This window comes from Amphiura filiformis, chromosome 13, assembly GCF_039555335.1.
Source record: "Amphiura filiformis chromosome 13, Afil_fr2py, whole genome shotgun sequence".
NCBI classification, from domain to species: domain Eukaryota; kingdom Metazoa; phylum Echinodermata; class Ophiuroidea; order Amphilepidida; family Amphiuridae; genus Amphiura; species Amphiura filiformis.
In genome coordinates, this window is record NC_092640.1 from 60606571 (window position 1) to 60632508 (window position 25938).

At 37.1% G+C, this 25938-nt stretch overlaps 1 protein-coding gene across 1 annotated transcript; it reads left to right on the top strand.

The window, feature by feature from the left end:
• LOC140168608 (gamma-aminobutyric acid type B receptor subunit 2-like) lies at positions 1-25174 on the top strand. The gene is made up of 17 exons (XM_072192009.1): positions 1-649; positions 4249-4386; positions 5095-5261; positions 7724-7825; positions 8689-8754; positions 9447-9644; positions 10080-10331; positions 11459-11519; positions 12134-12211; positions 13219-13375; positions 13567-13675; positions 17333-17440; positions 17686-17808; positions 18531-18680; positions 19892-20080; positions 22737-23147; positions 23633-25174. The coding sequence occupies exons 5-17, from the start codon at positions 8713-8715 to the stop codon at positions 23681-23683; spliced, it is 1929 nt and encodes a 642-aa protein (XP_072048110.1). The 5' UTR covers positions 1-649; positions 4249-4386; positions 5095-5261; positions 7724-7825; positions 8689-8712; the 3' UTR covers positions 23684-25174.
• The last annotated feature ends 764 nt before the right edge of the window (positions 25175-25938 follow it).

The following is a 25938-nucleotide window of genomic DNA, read 5'->3' on the forward strand; positions in this document are numbered from 1 at the left end:
CCATTTATATTATGATCAGGTCATTATTTGGGTTAACTGACTGTTTGCCTGGTTAAACGCGTAAAATTTCACATGTAACATGGGACAAATTTGTAAATTTATATCAACCTCTGGAACCTCCAATTAACTCAGGTTATCTAATCAAACCATGGCGTTGAAAACGTGGAGTGGATTTTTTGCAATAGTATGGTTATCTTTATCCATAAGAACCAATGCCATTACGTCAACTCCAAGTTCCGTGGTTGCAGAAGTAACCACAGAACATTTGACTACGGACACTGCATCACCCAGTGACAACACAAGCAGTGACTTAATGGTAGTCAACAATGCCACTGCAGTATTCAGTGACAGCACAACTAGTGACTTAATGGTACCAGTAGTTGGTAATACCACAGCAGTATTTATAGAGAGCACAACGAGTGCCTTTCTGGTATCTGAGGATCCACTAACCACACCGTGGTATAACGACAGTAATACAGGTGGCAATCAGAGCAAGATTCCCCTGTACCTTGGTGGATTCTTCAGCTTGGGTGGCTTATGGGATGGTAGTGGTTGTCTTGCTGCAGTGGAAATGGGATTAGAGCATGTCAATAGTAGAACAGATATCCTAGCAGAATATGAACTAAAAATGGTGTGGAATGATACACAGGTGAGCATTGCTTTGTTCATTCCGCGTTGATGGTTTACACCCCACATTGTTAAATTTTAAGGGGTTGTGCAATAATTATGACCCTCTGGGACGGGGTAAAATTTCTAAATAGCCTGCCAAAAATCGCTTGCCCCCCCTCTCGGCTCGTCAAAATCGCTTGCCCCTCTCGGCTCGCAAAAAATCGCCCCGGCCTGCTAAATTTTTGGGATCCCAATTTGCAGACCTAAAATGGGCTAGATAATATATTGCGAGCGCAGCGAGCAGGAAAATTCGTATTAAGCGTTTTCGTACTATTTTCCTCAATCAATTCCGTGGAAAGACTCAATCAATTCCGTTGCTCAAGTGGGCGCTTTCACATGCCTTTCTTTTGATCACTTATTGACAGTAGCCTGTCTGTTAAAGCGTATTAAAATACACTGTCAGGTCAGTTACCGATTTAATGGCGGAACCCTTTTATCCCGAAAAAAAGGTACCTCTCGATGAATAACTTGTCGGTAAATCAAATCGACACAAATGGACAATGCGTTACGTAATTTATTGCTTCTCCACGTTATATCAATTCTCCTTGTCTCCAATGATGAACTGATAGAGTTGAACTGATGGAGTTGAACGTCTTGCTCTCAACCTTTGATGTCCTTTCTATTGATCGGATCAGGTCATTATGAAAGGAGCTCGAGTCTTTAATAAACTTAAGAACGGTATGAATCTTTAAAATGAGAAGAATAATTTGGGGTGTTTTTTATTAACCAGATTTGAGTAACTTTGAAATTTAACCACTGTGTTGAGCTTTGACCATTTTTTATTGATAGCTTGAATGTCAAATAGGACCATACAAATCTAAAATGTTGGTTTGGTATAGTCCTGGGGATGCACACTTAACCCCCGTATATTCTGTTGCGCAGTCATTGTATCTAATCAATGGATCATTTTGATAAGGGAACAAACCAAAAGATCGATGACGTCCTATAAACGTAACTGGTTTCGTTTCTCAGCAGACCCCCTCCCTCCCTGCCAGAAACGTAATAAAGAAATGTTGAAAATTTTGATATAATAATAATAATGACACATTTCTTCAGACCGATGTTTTGTACAAACGTAATCGAGTATTTTTACCCCCTCCCCCCTAAACGAATCTAGTTTCGTTTATAGGACGTCATCGATCTTTTGGTTTGTTCCCTAACAATAGGTCACATGCAACTTGAGTTTCACTTCCAGGTGTGATATTGCTTGCGCGATATTTCGTCTGCTTCAGAATCCCAGCCATCGGTTGGCCGTAAACACTATGCAGGGGCGGATTTAGGGGGGGGGGGGCGCGCAGCCGGCGCGCGCCCCCTCTATTTTTTGCCTAGCAAAGGGCGCCGGCCCAACTTAAAATACAAAAAATGAAAGAAATATAAAAAAATGAACAAATTCGGCCATGAGTAGCAAACAATGGGCCAAAACCGTTGAGTTTTCGAGGGGGTAACCCCCTTAACACCATTTTTTCGTCGTTGACCAAAAGGCGCCCCCTCTATAAAAAATTCCTGGATCCGCCCCTGCTATGGACCACAATGGCCTCACTCAATGGCATAGTTCAATAACCTCAATTAAACACTAATAGGGCAAAATTTGACCTCAAGTTGCAGAGTATGAGTTTTTGTACCAAAATTTACAAAGGTCAATTAGTATACAACTGTATTGGGGTTAAAGAACTGCACTCTAATAGATGAGCATGTTGTGGATCCTAGTGAAAAGGATTACTTTTCTCTCATATCTACTAATAGTACAAAAGACGTCTTTCAGCTCTTTCTCAATCTGTTTAAAGGGAGTCTCCGGCAATCATAACATTATGCCTTATATGTTAGAAAAAAATTATCAAGCACGAATCACATGGTTTTATTTAAACAAACTCATATTGACCATAAAAACGAATAAAAACAGTCGGCTCTCAACACGCGATATTCAAAATTCCCGCGCCGAAATTGTCTAAGTGCAATGACGTAATGGTTACTTGTGCTCAATTGTCATTGCACGCGACAATTTCGGCGCGCGCCCGGGAATTCTGAATGTCGCGGGTTGAGACGGATGTTTTTATTCTTTTTTATGGTCAATATGAGTTTGTTTTAAATAAACAACGTGATTCGTGCTTGATAATTATTTTTCTTACATAACGACTAATGTTGTGATTGCCGGAGACTTCCTTTAAAACTTCTTGGAAATTAATTTTACATTAAAATTTGATAAAAGGAATTCGCAAAAGCTGAGGTTTGTTCAATTTTGAGCCTTTGCCAATAATTATAAGCCGAATGCATGAAGTATACTAACTAAATTTTTACCAGAATTATTTTGAAACACAACATACATGAGGATATTTGGAATACATTTTGGGGAAAAGCTATTAAAGTTGTAATGACCGCACAGTTATCATAGTTATGGCAACTCTATTATGCATACGCGCGCTGTGCAGTATCAAACAATCCATTCATGCGTGTTACTTTTTACTGATTTTGTGTTTGTTTATTTCCATTTAGTTGTTCTCGTGTAGGCCTTTTATCTATTTCAAAGTTCAGTGATTTTTACTGTATACAATTTAGTATTTCTTTCACAATAACTTGAACTTTAAAGAGACAACTGTGATTTGCGAGGGTGTCCTTTTTGGAGCAGTCAGATATCTACCTATAACCATGAATGCAAATGGCAACGTGCAAACAATCTAATATAAAGTTTATAGCAATTATAGTAATAAAGGCATACTCTGACAATTAACATGGAGGTATGATAAAAAAGGCACTCGAATTTGGAAACCGTGGTTAACATACGAAAACTCCACATCGCAGCGCGATGCGATGCTGCGATGCTTTTAAAAATAAAATGTACATTTTTCATCATTAAAATTTCATCAAGTTCGATGTATACTCCATTTCGCCACTTCGCGAGAAGCTGTGATGAAAAAATTAATTCGCAGCTTCGCGCGAAGGCATTCATGTATACTTCATCAAAATATCGCCGAGTTTCGCGAAGAATTGTTGCCCGCTCTGTGCTTTCATATAGAAACTTCGCTGGCCTACCCCCCAAAAGTTGAACCAAATCCAACTCTCCGCGAAGCGAAAAAACCTGCTCCGCGAAGGAAATTCCTTCGCGAAATTTCAGCTCAAATTACTTCGCGACCTGCGAAATCGCGGTCGCGAAGTGGGGTCTGCATCTCCTTTTATGGTCATTCTGCCGACCTTCATTTTCCAGCAGCCAATCACAAGCGTGCACGGCTGCGATATCGCAGCGCGATTCTATAAAGTTGAACAAAATCCAACTCCGTCGCTGAACGAAATTTCCACCGCGATGAGAATTCCGCCGAGCTCGTAAAAACCTCAGATTTCATTTTTTATTGCATCGCGTTCGATCGAGTTATTTGCTATATTTTATGAGACAAGCAATGTTACCTTACCTATATGTGTAATAATTAAGGTAAACTACTTTGCCCTGTAGCTGTAGTTTCTAGCATTTTCTAGACATTTCTTCAATATTCGATTACCATATTTAATACGCTGTTTCCAAAAATATTTTTGTTATAATCACCAGCGCTTTTTTGTAGTATATTGAATTATATTTTTATATTTCTACAGTGTTATTCCAGTTTTGGCACCCGTATGTTCATCGACCATCTCTTACACAAGCCTACCAAGATCCTACTACTAGGACCTCCATGTTCAAGCAGTGCTCAAGTTATCGCTAAGACTGCACACTTCTGGAATCTCATTACGGTAAACCATGCTAACAATAGCTACACCTTCTCAAGTAAACAAACAATAGGTCTATCTCTAAATAAATTCAAATCAAATACTGTTTAAAAAAAAAATTTATTGTTGGCACCAGATATCATATCAACATGCATTTAAAGCAATAATGTGCCCCCAACGATGGCCTCAACTTTTCACAAATTTGTACTTTTTGCACGATTGTAATAACCAAAGGTGTACTATTGAACGACTAAGATTTTTAAGTTAATTACATTAATGATTCAAACCGTTGATCTCCGGTTTTATTCGCCAATTCCCCGCAGATCTCCAGAGTTAAGCGGCTAAGTATTCTTTATTTCACATCATTATTTCGGCTTAAAATGATCAGAAAACCTTCTTGTATGAAATAATGTTTTTGAACTTTAGCCGAAATCATATATTATGGCTTTAACTTCCAATTAAAAGCATAAACATTATTATTTTTTTTACTATTTTTGGAACTGACCGAAATAAATCAACATTGAAAACTGATGCTATCCAGTCAATGTAATTAAAAAAAAATCGTTGACAAGGGATACGTGTGCGGTGGTTGTGGGTGACTGGGAGGGGTTATAAGGGTGCCAGAGGATATGTTTGAGTGTTTGCGAGCTGTGTTCGTAGTTTATAATTATCTGGATTGTTGTTGATTTGATATGTTATAAATCATCTTCTACTTTTAATAATCTATATTAGTTCTCATATTCTGCCGAGTCACTCGAACTGTCGAATAAAGACGAATATCCGCACTTCTATCGGACTGTTGCTTTAGGTTCGTCGTCCAACCTTGCGATTATCCGCTTGATGCGGAACTTGAGTGGAGAAGACTGGCTACAATTCAGCTACCAGACACATTTTCATTGGTAAGTATACTTATTGGTTAATAAACGCGTATCACTTGTTGGGAGTGAAGTTGTACAAAATAATGCACGCGTACTGAGATGTAGATGCGTCTAATGCACGAGCCCCGAATTCATACAAGAGAAAAAAATCCACGATTTTTGCAATTTTTATAACAAACTTACTTATCTTTATCTTTATTTTTTATAACAACATTATCACTAAAAATTTTGGAAAATAGAACCAAATATAAATCCATCAACCCACCCGAAAAAATGAATCAATCCGAACGCGTTATCGTACTAAAAGACGCAATAAAAAGCATAACAATGAACAACGGCATACAGGTATTGTTCACTCTTTCTTGAAATGTTCAGGGCAAGGAGTTTATATAGGAAGGAGAGAAAATAGATTATGTAACGCTTATTGTTCCTTTGTGCCACTTGGAGTTCCCGACACGCTATTCATCGAGAGGTACCTTTTGTTCGAGACAAAGGGCTTCCGCCATTAAATCGGTAACTGACCTGACCAGCGTATTAACGCCATAATAGGCAGGCTACTGTCAATAAGTGATGAAACGAAAGTCACGTAAAAGCGCCTATACGAACGAGAGGTACCTTTTGTACTAGTCCATCCCAAGGGTGTGCGTGAGTTGTCGCATGCACACAAAACAGAGGTTCACCTACAATACAAACCTATTGCAGCGCCCAAATTGGTTTGGGCGCTCATTTGATTATACTCAGTGAACACGCTTTGCTCTACAATTTCGCTACGGACAGTTCAGCAGCATAGGCAAAGTGTGCGCTCTGTGTGGCGGATATAAGAATCTACACAAGTAAGTTGTCTACATTGTTTGCCAATAGGTCTACATATAAGGATTTGAAGTAATTATGATATCACTCCTACTGTAGTATTTTTAAGGACATTAGCCGCGGTCCACATCGTGTTTTATTATGTATAGGCCTACCATAGTATTTTACATGAGCATCGCGTATATATGAGTCTACCCTGGACCTCAAATGTGATATACAGTGCGCCAAATAATTAAGGTATCAGTTATGTTCACCCCTGTATATCCTAAATAAAGAAAAATATGCCAAAATTAAAACAAGCAGCCACTACGTGTACTCTTTTAGCTCTGATTTAAGACCTTGTTTGTTGAAATTGGTTGAGAATTAAAGTAACGGTGATCTAAAACCTAATGAAGAAACGAAATCAAAAGTTGCACTTTTGTGTTCTACTCAATGAAATGCACGACGCTAGTTTTAACGTGTTAATCAAAGGAAGCGCAGCGCTAGTTCTCTTGTTCACGAACACTTTGTGTACAAATCAATAGGGCATTTAATACAGCAAACTGCAACTTTTAAACTGGTATCTTCCTTGGGTTTTGCGATCGCCGTGACTTTATTTCTTAACCAATTTAAACGAATTTGGTCTTAAATTCGAGCTACAAGATGCGGCTATTGGCTGCTGGTTCCAATTATGACATATCTGTCTTTGTTTAGGATATACAGGAGGTGAACATAACTGGTACCTTAATTTTTTGGCTTACTGTATTTGCTGATAACTCGAGAAGCATATAGCCATACTATTTCGGAATCAATCAATAAAGCAAAGCAAATCATACTTGTAGGCCTATAATACTATATTAAATATAATTGCGGATCAACCGATACAGCTCGATATGTATGAATAAAAGCACCTAACAATAAAGTCGCCCAATTGAACAGTTGTAGGTGTCGATCGCACGACTTCATTAAGATTGATTGGCAACATTTTCCAATATGTCAGCGCTCAAATCGGACACAATAGAACAATAGACTCTTCAGTGCGTTGGTTCAGGGTACGATAGAAAGAGCCATTGGTACATATCGGGCCACCGATAGCGCTATAGGACCAAAACAAACGTAGTGCCTAAATTGATGGATAAACGTTTATTGAAATATATAACAATTATTTATTTTCTTAGAAAAATTCTTAACTAAAAATACGTAACACAATTGCTCTCTTTTATCTTATGCGCATTATTGTATCATTTATATCATCAGATGCCAAATATTGTAAGGTGGTACTACACCCCCTGATAAATGTTGTGACTACTTTTGCATTTTATTCAAAAAATAACTGCACACTGATAACAAAAGTTATGTATATTGTAGGGGCAATTATTACAATTATTTCTCTGAAATTTCAATGATTCAAGACAAGTGGTTCATTATTTATGTTAAGAAATGAGATACATTCTAGCGGAACCTCTTTTCTTATCATAAATAACGTACTGCTTGTCTTGAGTCACTGAAATTCCAATGTAGTAAATGGATTCCTTGCCCCTATAATATTTATTATTATTTTTTGAGCAAAATGCGACATTAGTCCCAAATTTATCAAGGCGTGTAGTACCATCTTAAATTAATGATAATGTTTTAAAGTAACCGTACGCATGCATCTTTTGTCTTGTTTGATTACCCGTATTATCACCATAAAGATAGTTGAAGACTTAGTATCGAAATTGAAAGCTTCAAACTTGACAGTTGTTACATCTGAGATTATACACAAGGATCCAGATATACCAGTAGCAAATATCAAGGTATGAAAACGATTTCATTTTTGTAAGCCCTGCAAATTTGCCGCATAATGGACGCATGATGGTCACAATCAAGCTAAATATTATTTGATTAAAGAACACCTTTCCTCAAGATATTTAAAGACATATCCAAATTGACAGCTTTAAACTTGATTCTTCATTCGATACGTTTCATGACCACTTGTCTTTGGAAGCCAAACTCAGAGGATGATTTAAGCACTTCCCAGCACTCCACTGGGGTCAACTTGCGGTTAGCAGCTGTGTGAGTGAACATGACACCACTGCCCGGGACCACTGCATAAACGTGTGTGGTTAAATTTGAATTTGGACTGATATATTTACAATAAAAACACATTCAAAATGTCAGTCGATTTCACATTTTATGTTATCTACAGAAGGTGTGAATTATCCTTCATGCATACATCACGTTAGATCTGAAATCGACCAAGTAATAATGACACACGGGCAATTCTAGAACAACATCTTTTGCACAGACTTCAATGGGATTTGAGAAGTTAAGTGGCAGTTGAAACTCGCGTGATAACACTTTTACAGTGCATGATGGGGCTTCCTTAAATCATCCTCTGGGCCAAACTTCTCCGTGTATAATCAGTGATAATGTTGCTACGGCTGTTGTGACCAGAACCCACCCGCTTCTGATTATAAGTCGGATTACTTTAATAAAGTTTACACTGTGTGCTACGATGTACGTGATGGAGAAACATTCACCAACTTACTTTTGCTAGGACCAGGAGCAAGTTGCTGAGTAGGCAGCAATTATGGGATAACTTGACTAGGGTGTGTACGTTAGTAGATTTAAAAGTAGCAAAATTTTTGAAAATAATTGTAACTTTTATGAATTGCAGAAGCGTGATGCGAAGATCATTTATATGTACATTTATGAAGACAAAGCTAGGAAGATATTATGCGAGGTAAGTATTGCATATTATACTTAAAAATGAGAAAGGATTAATTCCCAATAATCATGATAATGGGCATTTTATGTCATTAGAATATACGGTTGCATGCAACATATTAGTGATATTCAGAGCATTTCGAGGTCTTTTAATCCTTGTGGTGTTGAATAATATTATTAGAATAAATTACACTTTATTTGCAGTATTTGAAATTCTAATAATGCAAAATAATTTTTTTATCAATGTATTATTTTGTAATTTATTTGATTAAAGATCTCCCTTCGAAAAAATCTCCATGCAAATTAAATTTTTGCGCTAACATTTGCGTCAATTATCTTCAACCTAAGCATAGCCTTTTTCACATTTGTAAAACTTATTTTTAAGATTACTTTAATAATTAAAGAAATGGAGCTCAGACAAACTGGCATTATAATAAAGAAGAGAAAATATCAGAACCGTTCGGATTCGAACCAGCGTGCACTGACGATTACATGTCGATCAGCTCACCACCACACGCCACAACAGCTCATGGCGGATCTACCGGCGAATTGAACAAGTAATGATTTTATTCTCTCGTAAATGTCTCATGGCCAATGATGTTCTGCCAGGACACAGCAGATAGGCCGCCCTCTCTAATTATAATTACTTTAATAATTGGCGGAATTACAATGCTCTCATTCATGTCATTTGAATGTCTCAAACAAAAGGCACACAGACAGGACATGACTACCTCTGAGTACGTGTGGATAGTACCTGGTTGGTACACTCAACAATGGTGGGCAGATGATAATGATGCAATAAATTGCACCGTGGATGAAATGAATGATGCTCTGTTGTCTACAAACATTTTAACAACACAACAACTTAATTTTGGCGCCAAAGAAGGACAAACAATTTCAGGATTTGTAAGTTGATTTTATTGTTAGTTCGGACTTCACGTCTTCTCAAGTTCAGGAAGTCATCAAAAATCAGGAACCACTTATTCCCATTATAGAAATTATTAACTTAATTTATTTCTCTAAAATTTTGGCGTTGTGCATGCAAAATTGAAACGAAATCCATTAATAGTAAAGTTTCCAAAATGGAGAAAAGACCACGTGTTTGAATGTGGTAAAAAATTCAAACATGCGCAACAAAAGTTTATCTTGGCTCAGGATAAAACGATTACTAAAATAAGAATCTTTTAGACGCACTGTGACCTTTTCCTACGATAATTAGTTTCAGCAAAAACCTATTTTGCATTTACCTGCAGCAAATTCCATGACAGATTTTAACAAAAGATTCTATAGCCTTAATGAACCGTTTTAAACCGCAAATTAAATATATATTTTTGTAAACAGACGCCCAAGCAATTGGACTCACAACTTCGTGATCGATTAACTCAGAAGTACACGTGGACGGATTACGCCCCTTACGGATACGATGCTGTGTGGGCGATTGGTTTAATGTTGAACAAAAGTGCCCAAGAACTGGCAGAGACAGTGTTTGCCGATGGTAAAAAACGTCGGCTGGAAGACTTTAATTATGAAGACAGTGAACTATTTAAAATATTCACTGATAATTTAGATCAAACTGACTTTGATGGAATGACGGTAAGATCATAATACCCATGGAAAGTTCGTTAATAAAGAAAACAAAAGAAAACAAGATATTCCTATATGTGTCTGCACAGTTAAGCATTGAAATCGTAAAACGGAATCCTTTCGTTATCCCTTTCGAATAAAATGGTTTAAGGATACGATACATGATTTACCGACAAGTGACTCATTTCGGAATGCGATCATGAATTTGGAAGAAAAAAAAGTTTCCACAGGCATCGTTGGGACTCGAACCAGCGATTCTAAACTTCCTTCGATTACGCGTCTAGCGCTTTACCGCTCGGCCACCGTGGCAGTTGAGCGGATGAGTGTAATGATAAAAGATAAATTTCATAATGCCATCTTTAGCCTTTTGTTTTTGTTAGCGTTTTGTAAAGATAGATTAGCCGTTTTATGCATAAATAGCACGAACGTTTGGGAAAGGTTTCAAACAAATAATAAAGACACTGATGTGATGATGAAATTGCGCAAGTCGGGAATTATCTGCGTCGCAATGTTTTGTTTTGGTTTTAGGAATTTGACCTTAAAATTTACGACTTCATGACATTATAATTCGAAATCAACAACAGATATTTCAACACTATATATCCTCATTCTTTCTCTAGAATGTTTTGTACATGTGTGTGAAATAGCTTCAACAATGGTTGGCTGCATAATGGTAAAAATAGCCTTGACCTAAAAAATGGCAAGAGGTACCATATTTACGGATTCAGGCTAAATGACATTATAATTCGAAATCAACAAAAGATATTTCAACATTATATATCCTCATTCTTTCTCTAGAATGTTTTGTACATGTGTGTGAAATAGCTTCAACAATGGTTCGCTGCATAATGGTAAAAATAGCCTTGACCTAAAAAAGGGCGAGAGGTACCATATTTACGGATTCAGGCTAAATTTAAAATTGATATAAAACGTTTGTTTTTTGATCGATTACAAAAATTAATTTTTGTCGTATAAAGAAATTATACTACAGTTTTTATTCCTAGGGCTCTTTGACTTCTTCAAATAATTTTTTAATGATAGAGTGAATCCCCTTGGCCCTCTATAATTACGCACAAAAGATCGAGTCCCCTTAAATTTAGATCAAATAAACATCAAATAAACGTTTCTCCTTTCAGGGTCAAGTTACTTTCAGAGGTGGCGATCGATTGGTAGATACTTCAATCGGACAAATGCAAGGTAATTGTGTGTAGTATTGCTACCAACCTTTTTGGGGAAAAAATGTATATCTTCAGTATGAAAAGTCAAAATTGTCAATTGATCGTCGGCTTTTCATCCCAGCTTCATACACTTTAAGTACATATCATTAGATTTTGAAAGTTTACTTCGAGGACTGTAAACTATAAAAAACTTTAAAAATATCAAATTTTAATAATTTGTAAATAAAATTTGTATTATATCGTGAATTATTTGATATCTGAAGGATATGCTCTCATGTCCCACAAAAATACTGTCGAAATGTTTATACCAGAGCCCTAACTAAAAGGAATCAGGGATATCAGTTCCATAGTGTCCTACCAATCGCGGGTACCATGGGTCAAAACACTGGGACAAACTTTTGTATGTTCATCTTCCTTATGGTCTATCGTAGGCTACAATCCTCAGTTTGGGGCGTTTTAGCATTATTTTTGTAAATTCCCAATCTTTTGTCCCAGTAAAGTTATTTTCAAATCGGATCAGCGAAGGCGATTTTGCCACCTTCCCGTGTAGTCGGCTCCTGGGGTCTTGGCCTCGGACCAGTTCATTACTCTTAAGTATTGACGTATTCCTTTCTTTCTTTACATTTACTTCAGGATACACAAGGATTACCGTAGCAGCGTATTCCATTAAACAAGACAGTGTGATATGGGAAAATAATATCACATGGAAAGGTAAAGTTGAATTTGGTTTTTAAATTATAACATCAAAGAACTTACACTTTATTTGCGGGTTTTAAACAACGTTGTTGCAAATTACAAGTAAAATAATATGATTGTTGAATGAGATTTATTGAACCATGCTATTAAAATGGGACCATATTGCGCTTTTGCGTCACAAGCGTGCCATCAAACCGCCTTTGTACGCGTGTGTGATACTCCACGGTTGTTTGATGTGATCATTTATTATTTTTTCTAATAAAACATTATTATAATGTTTAATTCTTGACCTGAACTATGCCAACAGCTATCATACTCATAAACTCTACCTACACATATATTTTGTAGCAATTTTAAACATAGGTTTTCGTTTCTATATCAAATTATTCATCTTTTTCTGTTTTTTTGTGGTCATTTTAATTCTATAAACTGCAAATTTGTGTGCAAATTGAGGGCGCTATTTACATATATTTTTAATTTAAATTAGCCAAATAATATGAGTTACTTCTTACATTTCATTGTCATTTGTTAGTCTGTTTGCTGATGTTCTAATAACATTATACAAGTGTTTACTCCTTGTAAAGAAGCAAACAAGATTTTACATAAATAGCGCCATCATTGTTCAATTTTTCTTTAAAATGACACAGTATTACATGCCATCAAACAACCGTGACTCTCTACGGTACAGAGGTCAATCCGGCAACCCCTTTCAATATGCAACATCCGAGATCGGACCGGTCGCGCATTTTAAACGTTAGTCCGTATAAAAAAATCTAAAAACGGTCTTTAAATTGGAGCCAACATCTCTAAAATGAGAGCATGTTAACACGTTACAAATTTGGAAGTTTTGAATTTGCCTTTATAAACCAATGGCATCGTCAAAATTTAGGATATTTACGAATATTATTCTTAGTCATGAGTAAAAGCAATGAAAACAAATCACTATCTGTCAAGTAACTAAAATTGCACAAATTTTACTGGAGATTATGGTCTCATTTTAACTACTTTGTATTTGATATTAGGTGGGTATCAACCATTAGACCATACAAGAATTGTACGTTCAGAGCGTTATCACAGTGTCGGTTATACACCCTATGTAGTTTTATGCCTATTTGCTGTGATAGGTATACTAATGGCAGGGATCTTCTTGGCATTTAACATCAGATACAAAGAAAAAAGGTAATGTAAACTTTCAAAAGTTTTCAAAAGATTTCAAAATAATGTGTGTAGATGAATTTGTGAAAGTAATTGTCGTGTTTTAGGTACTGAATACCAATGATGTATTAAGGTACATATATCGAGACATTTCTTGGCATCGGTTATACAATAACACAAAATACTATCATTCATTTACCCCACATGCTCTACAGACTTGTGAAACGTTCCAGTCCCAATATCAATAACGTTATCATCTTCGGAAGCATTTTGATTTACATAACCGTTCCAATCGGAGGACTTGATCGTCAATCAGCTTGTCAGGTTAGTTAAGGGCGTACTACACCCATATATTGATTTGATTGGTCTAAAAAAATATTTTTTCATTTATAGCTAGGCGATATATGCACGGATCATGTGAAATAAAAAATTATGAAAAACATCGTTTTTCACCTATTTGTCTTAATTTGTTGATTGGTTAATAAGGACGCTTATTCATCCCTTTTTAAGGGATTTTTTATTTAGCGAGAGTACGAGTCAATCTCCATAGGGATGGGCGATACCAGCTTTTGGTACCGTTTGTCGATCTAGAGCAGTCAGGGTGTGTGGGTCGAATTTGTAGAAAAAATAAAATAAAATGAAAAAAAAATGGCCGCGGAGCGCGCTTGCGCGACGCAGGGGGTTGTCTGAGGGAGGATGTTCCCCCCTCAGAAATAAAAAAAAAAACGTGTGTAAAATGAAGATCTAATTGAAGCGATTTGGTGGACAATTTTGGCACTATTATGCCTAGGCCTACTAGTGTAAAATTTTAGTTTGGCGGCCGAAAATTTGTGAAAGCCTTTCGTGGACAAGTTTCCTATTATCGTAGGCCTATAAATTGTTTTAAACATAAATCGGCGAAAGCAGAAGCGAAAATGGCCACTTGTATATCGATTACGCAGGGGAGGGTAAAATGAAGACTAAATTGAAGTGATTTGGTGGACCATTTTGGTACTAGTGTGTAAAATTTTAGTTTGAAAAAAGCCGCAAATTTGTAAAATGACGGTCCATGAAACCACCGTAGAAAAGTTTTCCATATAAATTGTCAACATAGGAAATTAAAAAAAAAAAAAAGGGCCCGAAGTCAATTTGCAAAATTCGAGATTCGTAAACATGGTAAAAACATGCATAAATCGATGAAGTCGGTATGGAGTCCGTCTTAATAATGACTTTGGTCACGGTGGCAAAATGTGACGGACCCTGCATATCGGCAGGCCCGTATAGTAATTTTCACATGCTTTTACGATGCGGACCCGCCTTCAAGAAGCACGGTGACGGCCAGGTGGTGGCCGCATTGCATTCTCTAAATTCAGTAAATTTTCATCGTCAACCGTGTAATTGAATGGGATTATTTTGAAATTTTAAAACCGTCACAAACAAATAGGCCTATGTTGATAAATAATGTAAATACAAGCTAAAACCGTTGGGGTTCGATAATGAACCCCACAAAACTAACCGACTATATTGGAAAATGCCACACGGCCGGGCGGTTTCACAAGTTGCCGGCTCGATCATGTCATCCGCCGTCTGGTGACGGTGGTGAGGCCATTATTATAGGACCTACTTCCGATCGACCCGACTGTGCGGGTTTTTATTAAGCATGGGTCTACTCAACGTGAAATTTAACCTTTTCTCTCCACCTTTTCTCCCTTTTCTCTTCTCCTTCCCCCCTTTCTCTTCTCTTCTCTCCTTTCCTCCTTTTTTTTTTTTTTTTTTTGGGGGGTAGCGGGCCAGTCGGCGCTCTCCACCCTGAATCCGCGCCTGATGTGTTGGGATGCGGGGTACGTGTGGCTGTAGGCCTACCGTACCACATTAACGAACTAAACTTACTCTTCGTGGGATTACGAATCGTAAACACAAACAACACAGGTGATAATAAAACCAGTAGCAAACATCGATCACTTTACCAACAAGATGCAACAACTTTCTTTTAAATTAATGAAACAAAGCTTATTTTTGACTCAGAGTTTAATTTTAAGATGCTAGCCGAAGTCAATAACTTTGCACATTCTTTGCGTTCCTTTGTTTCAACTCTTGTTAAAAGATGACATAAAACTTGATGATCAGCTGACTCTTTCTGTTGACAATTTAAGTTTAAAACATTATTAACACAATTTTTGTGTTGAAAATAATTGTAAACAAAACCAATACAATTGGCTAGTTTCAAATCTTTCGTAACATTATATTAAACCGTGTTTTTTGTAAAATAGTTTGTAAAAGATTTGCAATTAGGCCCTACTTTTATTGGGATCGAACATTGCCACTTTACAATGATCAAGGACACCAAAACTGTGGGTGTGTGAAAAATCCTATTGTTAAAAATTTTATGAAATGAGAATCCCTAAGCGTAAACTAGTTTCTATACACTTTTAAATTTGAATGATAGGGCGCTGCTTTGTGACGTTTCAAGTACATTAGAAAACAATTGTTATTTAAAGTAACATTTTTCAAAATCGAGAATTTTAATTGTAATAGGCCTAAATATAACATAACAAACAGTGCACACCCTGAAATGTTTTATCGTGTACATGCGCCGCTAATGCTCGCCATGATGTACCGCTGAGTGCAATATCCCATAGACAATTCATTTGATTAATCAAAACACTATACAGTGTACAATGCGACGTAGGCCTAGCTGCGAGATCTGGATCTGGATCATTTATACTTCAATTAAGCAGTGAATTCTGCATCACACTAGAGTTGGAGATAGTCTAGGCCTACCACACAATTTATTCGCTACCTGAAGTCGCTAATAGAGAATGAAAGATTAGAATATTCGTTTATTTTTTGTTTTCAATTTTCGAATATTTTTTGTCAATACGTTCCATAAAATAACTCTATAGGCCTAGGCCTATTCTGTAAAGTATACCGGTACCGTATCGTATACGCGTATCGGAAAATTGACAGTGTCGAGTCCCTCCTCGCCTGGTTACGATTGTAGCGTTGAGGAGTAATTAAGCAGAAGAAGCAGAAGATACCGCCCAACCTTAACCAATTAGTAAATCAGTAGTAAATATGGCGTCGCGCATTTTTGTCTTCCGAGCTGTGAGTGCACTGATTTTAAGTGTTTTTCACCGTGATTTAAACATGGATTTTCTCAAATGGAAGGAATAATCGTAGGCAACAGGTAAGTGACGAAATATAAAGAAGTAAGGGTGTTCCATCAGTTTAATATCGAGTTGTTACCATTGTGAACATAGCCACACACATATAAATCGCGTTTCGTAAGCTTTTCTATTTTCTCAGAAAACTAAGCACAAATTCACCCTAATACTGAAAACCAAGGAATTGACTGTTCTTTAATTTCAACCTTATGAAATCTGAAACAAATGTGCTGCCTTGCGAACACAAATTTTGCATATCATTGTCAACTGGAAGGGGAAAATAAGTTTAATTTCATTGATAACATGAAATTGATGCATAATTTTTCTTTTCAAAGCTGTGCATAATTAATGCATTTCAAAAAAAAAAAATATTTTGGTACTTTTAGAGTCTACCATAAGTGATAATATGTGTGTGTAAGTTGATTCACGGTATCAGTTCTGAAATAGTTAAAATTATCAAAATTGTGACAAGGTCCTCATGTACCTCTCTTTGGCTTGTACCATTAAAAGCATGTAAGCTACATTATTATCAATGCCACCAATAGAACGAGAAAATTTGCCCCTTCATTTTGCATACCACTTTGACCAATTTTTTTTCTCATTTCTTCGCAAAATGCAAAAAACCTGCAAAAAAATGTGATGGGTGTAGTACCCCCTTAATTAATTTAATTCTTAATTATTATTTGTTTGTTTCTTTGGTTTTTGCGGAAGGCGTTTCGATGAAATGAAATTATTTTGAATTCAATAACTTACCATCTTGTAAAAACCAATAACATTACACCGTTTGTTCCATGAAACGTGCCAAATTTATTACGTCTAAATATTTTGTTTCCTTCAGTCGCGTGTATGGTTTCTTTCCATTGGGTTTGTATTAGCTTTTGGTTCTATGTTCAGTAAAATTTGGCGTGTGTATCGAGTGGCTGCTTTGAAAACACCTGTAAGAAGGGTAAGAAGTTCTTTATGATCCTTATTTTTTCCACTCGATAATAAAAAAATTATATCAGTAAAATCGACAGCTGTGCATTGCAAATCCTCCTCCTTTAAATTCGTGAGAAGAGACTTTTTTACATGGTCGTCGCTTTTGTCGTCAATGCAGTTTTTCATGTTAGCCTACGTAAATCTTTATAATGTTTTACAGATAGCAGAATAACGTTTTTTTTGATGAAATATATTTTTAACTATCTATCTCAGGCCATTACGGATAGGTATCTGTACATCATGATATTCGTATTCCTTTGCATTGATGTATTTTTCTTGACTTTGTGGCAAGCCATAGAACCGATGCAATTAGAAACAAAGGAAATAAAGGTTGAGGTAAGTTCAGTTCTTCTCCTCATTCTTGATTATAATGCGCCTCCTCCTCCTCCTCCTCCTCCTCCTCATGATCGTGATCATCATCATAATTATTATAATTGCTGTTCCGATGAAAAATATCTTTCTCCGTGCAACATGAATTCAGGTACATGAAATATATTTTAGTAATTCTTCAATTATTTGGTGGTTTTATATGCAATATATTTTAGTTATTCTTCAATTATTTGGTTGTTTTTGCCCTTTCTTCTTCTTCTCCTCCTCCTCCCGGCCTGTACACCATCCGCGATAATCAACTTTTGAAAAGCACCCTAAACAAGAATTGAAACCTTGCTAAAACGATACCCTAAACAGGTAACACGCCTTTTCACACCTTACACAGGGATTTTATTCCTTGCATCAAATTTCATACCCTAAATTTCATTTCCGCGTATTAGCCATTGCAATTTTGCTACCCTTTTGTCTGATTTTTCATGTTTTTGACACCCTAAACACGATACGCGCGTATCGTGCCTACCCACGAAAAACTTAACTTTTTTGGCGTTTTTATTATCGCGGATGGTGTACAGGCCACAATGGGAGTGACCGCCCTGGGGCCTCCTCCTTCTTATCTTCTTCCACCTGCTTCTCCTCCTCTCCTCATCATCATAATCACCATTATGATTGTTGCTGTAATTTGTCATTGTAATCCTACCAGACATTTTCAATCCACTTTTAACCCAAAGGAATCAGAGACGGGTCATCAACGTACCGTCACCATCCATTACATTCAGCAATGTACTTCGGATAATGTTATCTTTTGGTTGTTACCTCTTTACGCTTACAAAGGTCTCCTTCTTATATTTGGGACGTTTCTTGTTTGGGAGACGAGAAAGGTAAGTATATTCCGGTTCCTATCGAAATAAAAAAAAGTACGACGCAATTATTCTTGTGGATATTTTACTTTATTTATGCACTAAACAGACCCTATGTCACAGGCGAAATTGTCCAAAGTTTTGTGCAACTTTTGTTGATTTTGGGAAATTTTGAACAATTTCCCCTGTGATTTGGGGCGTCTGCATAGCTATGAAAATGTTGCAAGTGAACATACAAAGTACTGTACAAACGTTGTAAACTTGTAATACATGTCGTTATGCGCCGGAGGAGCAATATAAATTGGAACTTAAAAATATATATTTAACCCGAAAGTGTACAAATGCTAAATACCTGAATATTACTGTATGTCTATAAGGGCTGTGCAATAATTATGAGCCCTGGGGAGGGTAAAATTGGGGGGGCAAGAAATTTTGGCGAGACGAAAGGGGGGCAAGCAATTTTGGCAAGCCGAGAGGGCACCTTTGTTTCATAACCACTAAGGTAAAGGACATTTTTTGTTTTAGCTATAGCCCCCCTCTCCAGAAGTATTCAATTATATTTGTACTTGCTCAAGTAGCATTTGATGCGAATTTGGTTACACAATTTGATGCGGTTCTTTTTTTATGAGCATTTAAGTGTCTAAAACGGCCTAAAATGAGGCTATAGCGCCCTTTCCAGCCTTCTCCAATATTAATCTCCATAGACTTTACATGTAAAATGAAAAGGTCCATAAAAAAAGAACCGCATCTAATTATGTTATAAAATTTACACAAAATGCTAATTGAGCAAGTATGTATGCAATGCACCAGTTTTCGAGAGGGGGCTATACGAAATATTTTTTTATGTATTGTATGTATGGTCTTTTCAAAGATAAAATGTCCATCTGAAACATAGGTGAGGGGGGGGCAAGCGATTTTTGGCACGCATTCACGGGGCACGTTTTTAATAAAATGCTTTAAAAAGGCTTAGGAAAACGGTACGGAAACGCTTAAATATGCAAATTTTCCTGCTCGCTGCGCTCGCAACATACATCTAGACCATCTAAATTTTGGAATTTGGGATCCCAAAATTTGGCATGTTCAAGGGGGGGCAAAGAATTTTGGCGGGCCGAGAGGGGGGGCAAGCGATTTTTGGCGAGTCGTTCGAAATTTTACCCCGAAATGGGGCTGATAATTATTGCACAGCCCCTAACCGTTTGAAAATTTTTTTTTTATCTTGTCTCATGTCAAAGGTCAAAATTCCTGCCCTCAACGACAGTAAACTGGTAGGTATCTGTGTGTACAATACTGTGGTGCTGTGCATTGTGGGCGTTTCTGGTAGTTTCCTGATATCCGAAGATACATCGGGGCTCTTCAGCTTCACGTCGTGTATAATCATCTTTTGTGCTACATTCACGCTCTTGGTTCTTTTTATTCCAAAGGTACATTTCCAAAGGTATTTTAAGAAAGAGGCTAGTTTTATATGAGTTTGGCCGCTGTGTATCCAGGGTCGATTAACGTTGCATTGTTGTTCTCCATGGTACAGGGTGGTTCAAAAGAGAAAGAAATTGCATAATTTCTCATGACCCGGTTGAAATTTAACGTCCGAGATATGTTACGCATACAAACGTAATAAAAAACGTGTGAATAAACACGTGGTAAAAAGTCGTAATCAGAAGTGTGTACTATTCTAAAAAATTTAAGAAACATTTGTATACATGTTTTTGTTTCTGAACTTTGAGTCAATTATTAAGTTACTATGTATGGAGGGTATGCTCCAATCTACGTCACAGACTATAAATGAGACCATTTTGCTCTTACTGCGATGACCAAATGATCTGTAAGTCTATTCAGTATAACATTGCACATTACCCGGGTCTTTTTTTTCACTTAAATGTCAATAATTGTGCTTCAGAAAAGGACATATTGACTCTGATAATCCAGAACGCATTCCACTGGTCATCACTTACCATCCTTCGCTTCCTAAACTTTCTCAGATACTTCACAAACACTTGCGTATCTTGCATTCTTCAGATAGATGTAAGAAGGCAATTCCTAACCTACCCATGGTAGCTTATCGGAGAAGTGCTAACATCAAGGACATGATTGTACGTTCATCCCTACCTCCAGCCCAACCTCCTCCTAGAGGCTCGATTGCATGTGGCTCATGTTCTTTATGTAAGCATGAGATCCACTCTAAACCTAAATGGGGTGGTGGCTCACCAGTCGCACACACCAAGAAAGGGTCGTCTTTCACTAGTTCTTCCACAGGTGAAAGTCATGTCATCCACAAACACCTCAGTTGTCAGAGTGAGAATGTGATCTATCTTATCACATGTGCTAATTGTCAAGTACAGTATGTGGGAGAGACTGGTCGTAGCCTGGAAACCAGACTGACTGAGCATTGTGCTGATGCTCGTCTTAACAGAAATACACCAGTAGCTAAACATTTCAACCTCCCAGGACATTCTGCAAATCACATTACTGTCATGTGTATTGACAAACCCCCAAAGACTGATACTTTCATGCGAAAGAAACTTGAGAAAGACTGGATCTCTAAACTTCAGACAACCCAACCACTTGGCTTGAATGTTAAAGATTAACATGCCAGTGTATCTTTAGGCCTATGTGTATCTTTAGGCCTATGGATCTTGTTAGCATTTATTTCTGGACCTACATGTAGGCCTATATGTTTGATGTGTCATCTCACATTTGGCCCTCTCTTATTGTAGGCCTCCTTGCTTGCTAATATTTTCCAGCTTTTAGCAGTCCCTGTATCACTACCTATTTTGGCATATTTCATGTCAATTTGCAACGGTATTTCACTGTGCTTTGGTTTTAGTGATTTTTGGCTTTATCACTTTCATCCGCAGGCCTATATCTGTACATGCACTGAAATTAAATTTTATCATGCATGGACCACATGCTTTCATACTTTCTCTGTTTTTCTACCTCCCCTTCTTTTCAGTATGCATATTACACTTTAATATTTGAGACCTTCATTGTCTTGTGTTTTATCCAGCAATTTTTGGCTTATTTTTCACTTTTCTTGATACATGTATTGTGTAGGTCTATAAACATTATTTGTTCTTTATTTAATATGCATTACTTTTCTCATAATATTTAAGTTTGAGTGACATTTGTCCACTTATCCTATCTATTCATTCTCTACAACCTCTATTGATTGCGACCCCACTTGACATTTACTTCCTGTCAATTAGGACAATAGTCTATTGTCCCGTGGTGGTGCTTATTTACATATTGTTTCCCATTCTAACTTTAAACTTTGTTACCCCTTTGTAGTGAATTTGCTCTCAATGAGAGAAGACACAACTTATTTTGCTCTGAGTTTGCTGTCTTATTTTGCTACTTATTTCAATTTGAACTTGCCTTCAATTTTTGACTTGAATTTGTTTTTAAACTACAGCATGTAGTTCTTGTTGTTTGCTTTATATATTGTTGTCTGTCCCTGAAGAAGAGCAGTTTATCTGCTCGAAACGTCGGTTGTTTTTTGTCTGTTAAGTGTTTCACTGCTATGTACACAGTGATTTTCATCACTTCCAGTGTACTGTTTTCCTGACACTTTTGTGGGCTCTGGAATTGGCAATTTTTGGCCATCGAACTTTGCCTGTTTTGTGCCTACTCTGGATGTTTGGTTTAGCGTGTCTGTTTATATGCACAGTGATTTTCATCACTTGATTTTCATCACTTGTTCTAGTGCAGTTTTGTATTACCATTGATCCTTGTTGTTTTTGCAGGTTCAGCACTTACTTCTGTGGGCCTTGGAACTGGTAATTTTTGGCTATCGAACTTTGCCTACTTCTTCTGCCTACGTCTGATGTTTTTGTCCCCCTGCATACTGTCTAGTCTGTATTTTACTTGTTTCCCCACATCAAGTTGGTGTACCTTGCTTTTTTTCTTTCCTGACATATTCAAGTTGTGGCAACATTCACTAAAGCTGCCACATATTTTCCAAAAGTTTTGTATGCCATTTGATCTTTGTCTCCCTAGGGACCCGTGTACTTTTCCAAAGGTCATGTGCCATCTTATAGTGAACGGACTATAGAATGTTCGAGTCTCTTTTGTTTCTGTTTATAGGTGAAGTTACTTCTAAAACATCCAGACGGAATACCTGGCACAGGTACGTCTAATCTATCGGCACCAGGACCTGGAAGAGCAACCGTTATGAGACAAACGTCTGTACATGTATCCATAAAAGATATTAATAACAGCAAGAATCCTACCTCAGGAGTCAGTGGGAAAGATTCCGCAGCAGATGCTGGAGAAGACAGTCATTGCGTTAATGGCCAAGATCGCGGAACAGATGCACAGACCCAGGTTGAGACTAGTGGTGGAAGAAATACTCGGCCTGAAACTGTCGGGAACGGTCATATGGAACCCAAAGAATATAACAGTAGTGATACTGATACAAATATACAGACGGATGTTGGGAGCCGTCAAAAGACACATAAGGATGGCCAGAGTTTGGAAAAAATAGAAGAAGATGTGGTAAATGTGTTTTTATTTTCTTCAAACCTTTACAGTAGGCCTTACGTTGGGAAAATCTCTATTAGCCACTATCTATACATATCCCTATTATCATGCTCCATTTTATATTAGTAATTTTGAGCAAATTGTATTTCAAGAATTCTTTCCTCACAGAGCTCCAAGGATAAAGGTTAGATGTTCAATGGTCTATGACTTTATATTAGTTGAGTTGGAAAATAATAGACATGTCTTCGTTATTATTGGAAAGCCCATTATTTTTGGAAATTTTTATCAAAAACGGGGACGAGGTTGCGCCATCGATATGTTACAGTAGAACGTACCCTCAGTTTATTAGGTATATTGTGCAAATTAATCTGTGCAAAAACGTAATTGGTTTATATAATACGTAATAGACATCAGTCATTTTGTTGCGCGTATTGAAATTACCGTTTTATGTTAATGCGTATCACACATTAAATATTTCATATATTATTTTATGTTTACAGGTAGAAGACGAAAAAAGTGCTGCACACACCATCGTAATCGGCGATTTCTGATGATAGCAGTGAACTTCTATTGCTTTGGTCATGGATCTTATGAAATAGTCATACTCCGGACCGGCGGTTGATCGCTGGTTCCTGGCTGTTCCATCCGGTTGGAGCCGGTTTCTAAACAATGGAACGCGATTCAACTGCTGGTCAACCGGCGGCTGAGTTTTGATTTCATCCCTAATTACTTTACCTTATACTACAATAATCATTCTGTACGGATGTAATTATGAAGGACAAGTCGTGCAAGGGTGCGCTCACATTATGACGCCATGGCGATATTATGTGGTGAATGTTTGTACTTATTGTGGTATCACTAGATAGAGGAGACCTAGAGCTATACAACAATACCAAATATAACGGTATATGACGTTTATGATTGAAAATTAGGGGGTGCAACAACACCCCGCCCTTCGTATTCCGTGTTACAAATTATGGCACAGTAGTTGTATGCCACTTGGTTCAATATTAGGACCACTGTTATTTGTATATAAAATAGTTATGTATGCTGATGACACATCACGAATGTGTAAGGCAAAGAATGTATTATCTTTTGATCCTGGTCTTTGACATCTATCGTCCAATGCATACGTACCGAGTGAACGTTGAAGTGCAGGGTGGTATATACAAAAATTGAATTCATCTATTGCTGTGATACCGTAGTTAATCCTGTTATATCACCACTTCTACGGCGAATATACAAAAATTAATTTTGTGAAACAATCTGATCCACTCAGACCTCATAGTCGGAATTTTAAACATTGAGTTGTTAACATTAAAACTTGATTGGAGCAGTTCGTATCATCATAGTTCGAATTTTTCATAGTAATTCAAGATGCTCATGCAATCATTTTTCTAATACTATAGGCCAAAGTTCAACTCCAATTCTGGTTTTCGCACATATCATGTCAGCACTCGGAAGTCGTACCTTCTTTGGTTTCGACATATGAAAAGGACCGGCAAAATAGGAATATTGACCCAGGTCTTATGAGGCGTGTCACCCCGGTAGGGCTTATAATTTAAGTACATTCTTATACATACTTCTTTCTCTTTCCACACGGGGGTCATACCTTCTTGGCATTTCGAGATATGAAAAGGATCACATGGTTTTATTTAAAACCACCTCACATTGACCATAAAAAAACCCGAATAAAAACAGTCATCTCTCAACACGCGATATTCAAAATTCCCGCGCCGAAATTGCTATGGTTATTTGTGCCAGCCTCCATTTTATCACTGGGACGTCATTGCACCAGACAACAAATAATTCGGCGCCCGGGAATTTTGAATATCGCGTGTTAAGACATGGCTGTTTTAATTCGTTTTTATACTCAATATGAGTTTGTTTAAAATAAAATCATGTGATTCGTGCTTGATAATAATTTTCCTAACATAATTATAAGACATACAATAGGGGATGTTCAGCCTTTCCTTTCATTGGTTTGTATTGTAATACTCGTACATGTAATAAAAGCTATTCACTCGCCGTATCCATTTTAATCCAAATGTGTGCAATGTTGTATTTTTATATTCTTGATACTCCTTTGTAGTTTGCATTTTAGATGTTTTAACCAGCGACGTAGTGTAATAAACAGTCCTGTACAATGATTTTATGAAGTCGATAATATATTATCGACTTACATCACATGGGCGCAGCCATTTGCAGTTGGCGCCAGGTTGTCTGGCATGTGGTTTGAAGCTCTGCGGGTGGTCTTCCTGTAGTTTTCAATAGCAAGATAGGAACTGTGGCCATTTTTCTGCTTAGAAAATTGTATTTTGTGCTAATGTAAAACACTATTACAGAAATTTCTCTCGATAACTTTTTAAATCTCTCGACAAAGATTTTACAAATATTGTTTTGTGCATTGTACATGTATGTGAAATTTAGAATCACCCAGTGCTCAGAATTTTTGCCGTAAGCGATTTATCAAAAAGTCATGATTCATTTTCAAAATTCTCCTATTCATTTGTGTGTGCAGCTGAAAATCATCTAGCCATCTGACAATGGGTGGTCTGCTAATGGCTGCCTCCATGAGCTCTACTCGATAATATATTATCGACTATATAAAATCATTGTACAGGACTGATAAATAAAAATAAATAAATGAAGAGCTTGGTTCCAAGCCAGGTTACGTCCACAAATACATGTTTCTGATTTACCTGTGCGATATTGCAATGGGTTGTGATGCTATAGATATATATAGTAATTTCAGTTGGATGCATGCACAGTAACAATACTGTGTGAGGCATTTGGTTCCCAAATG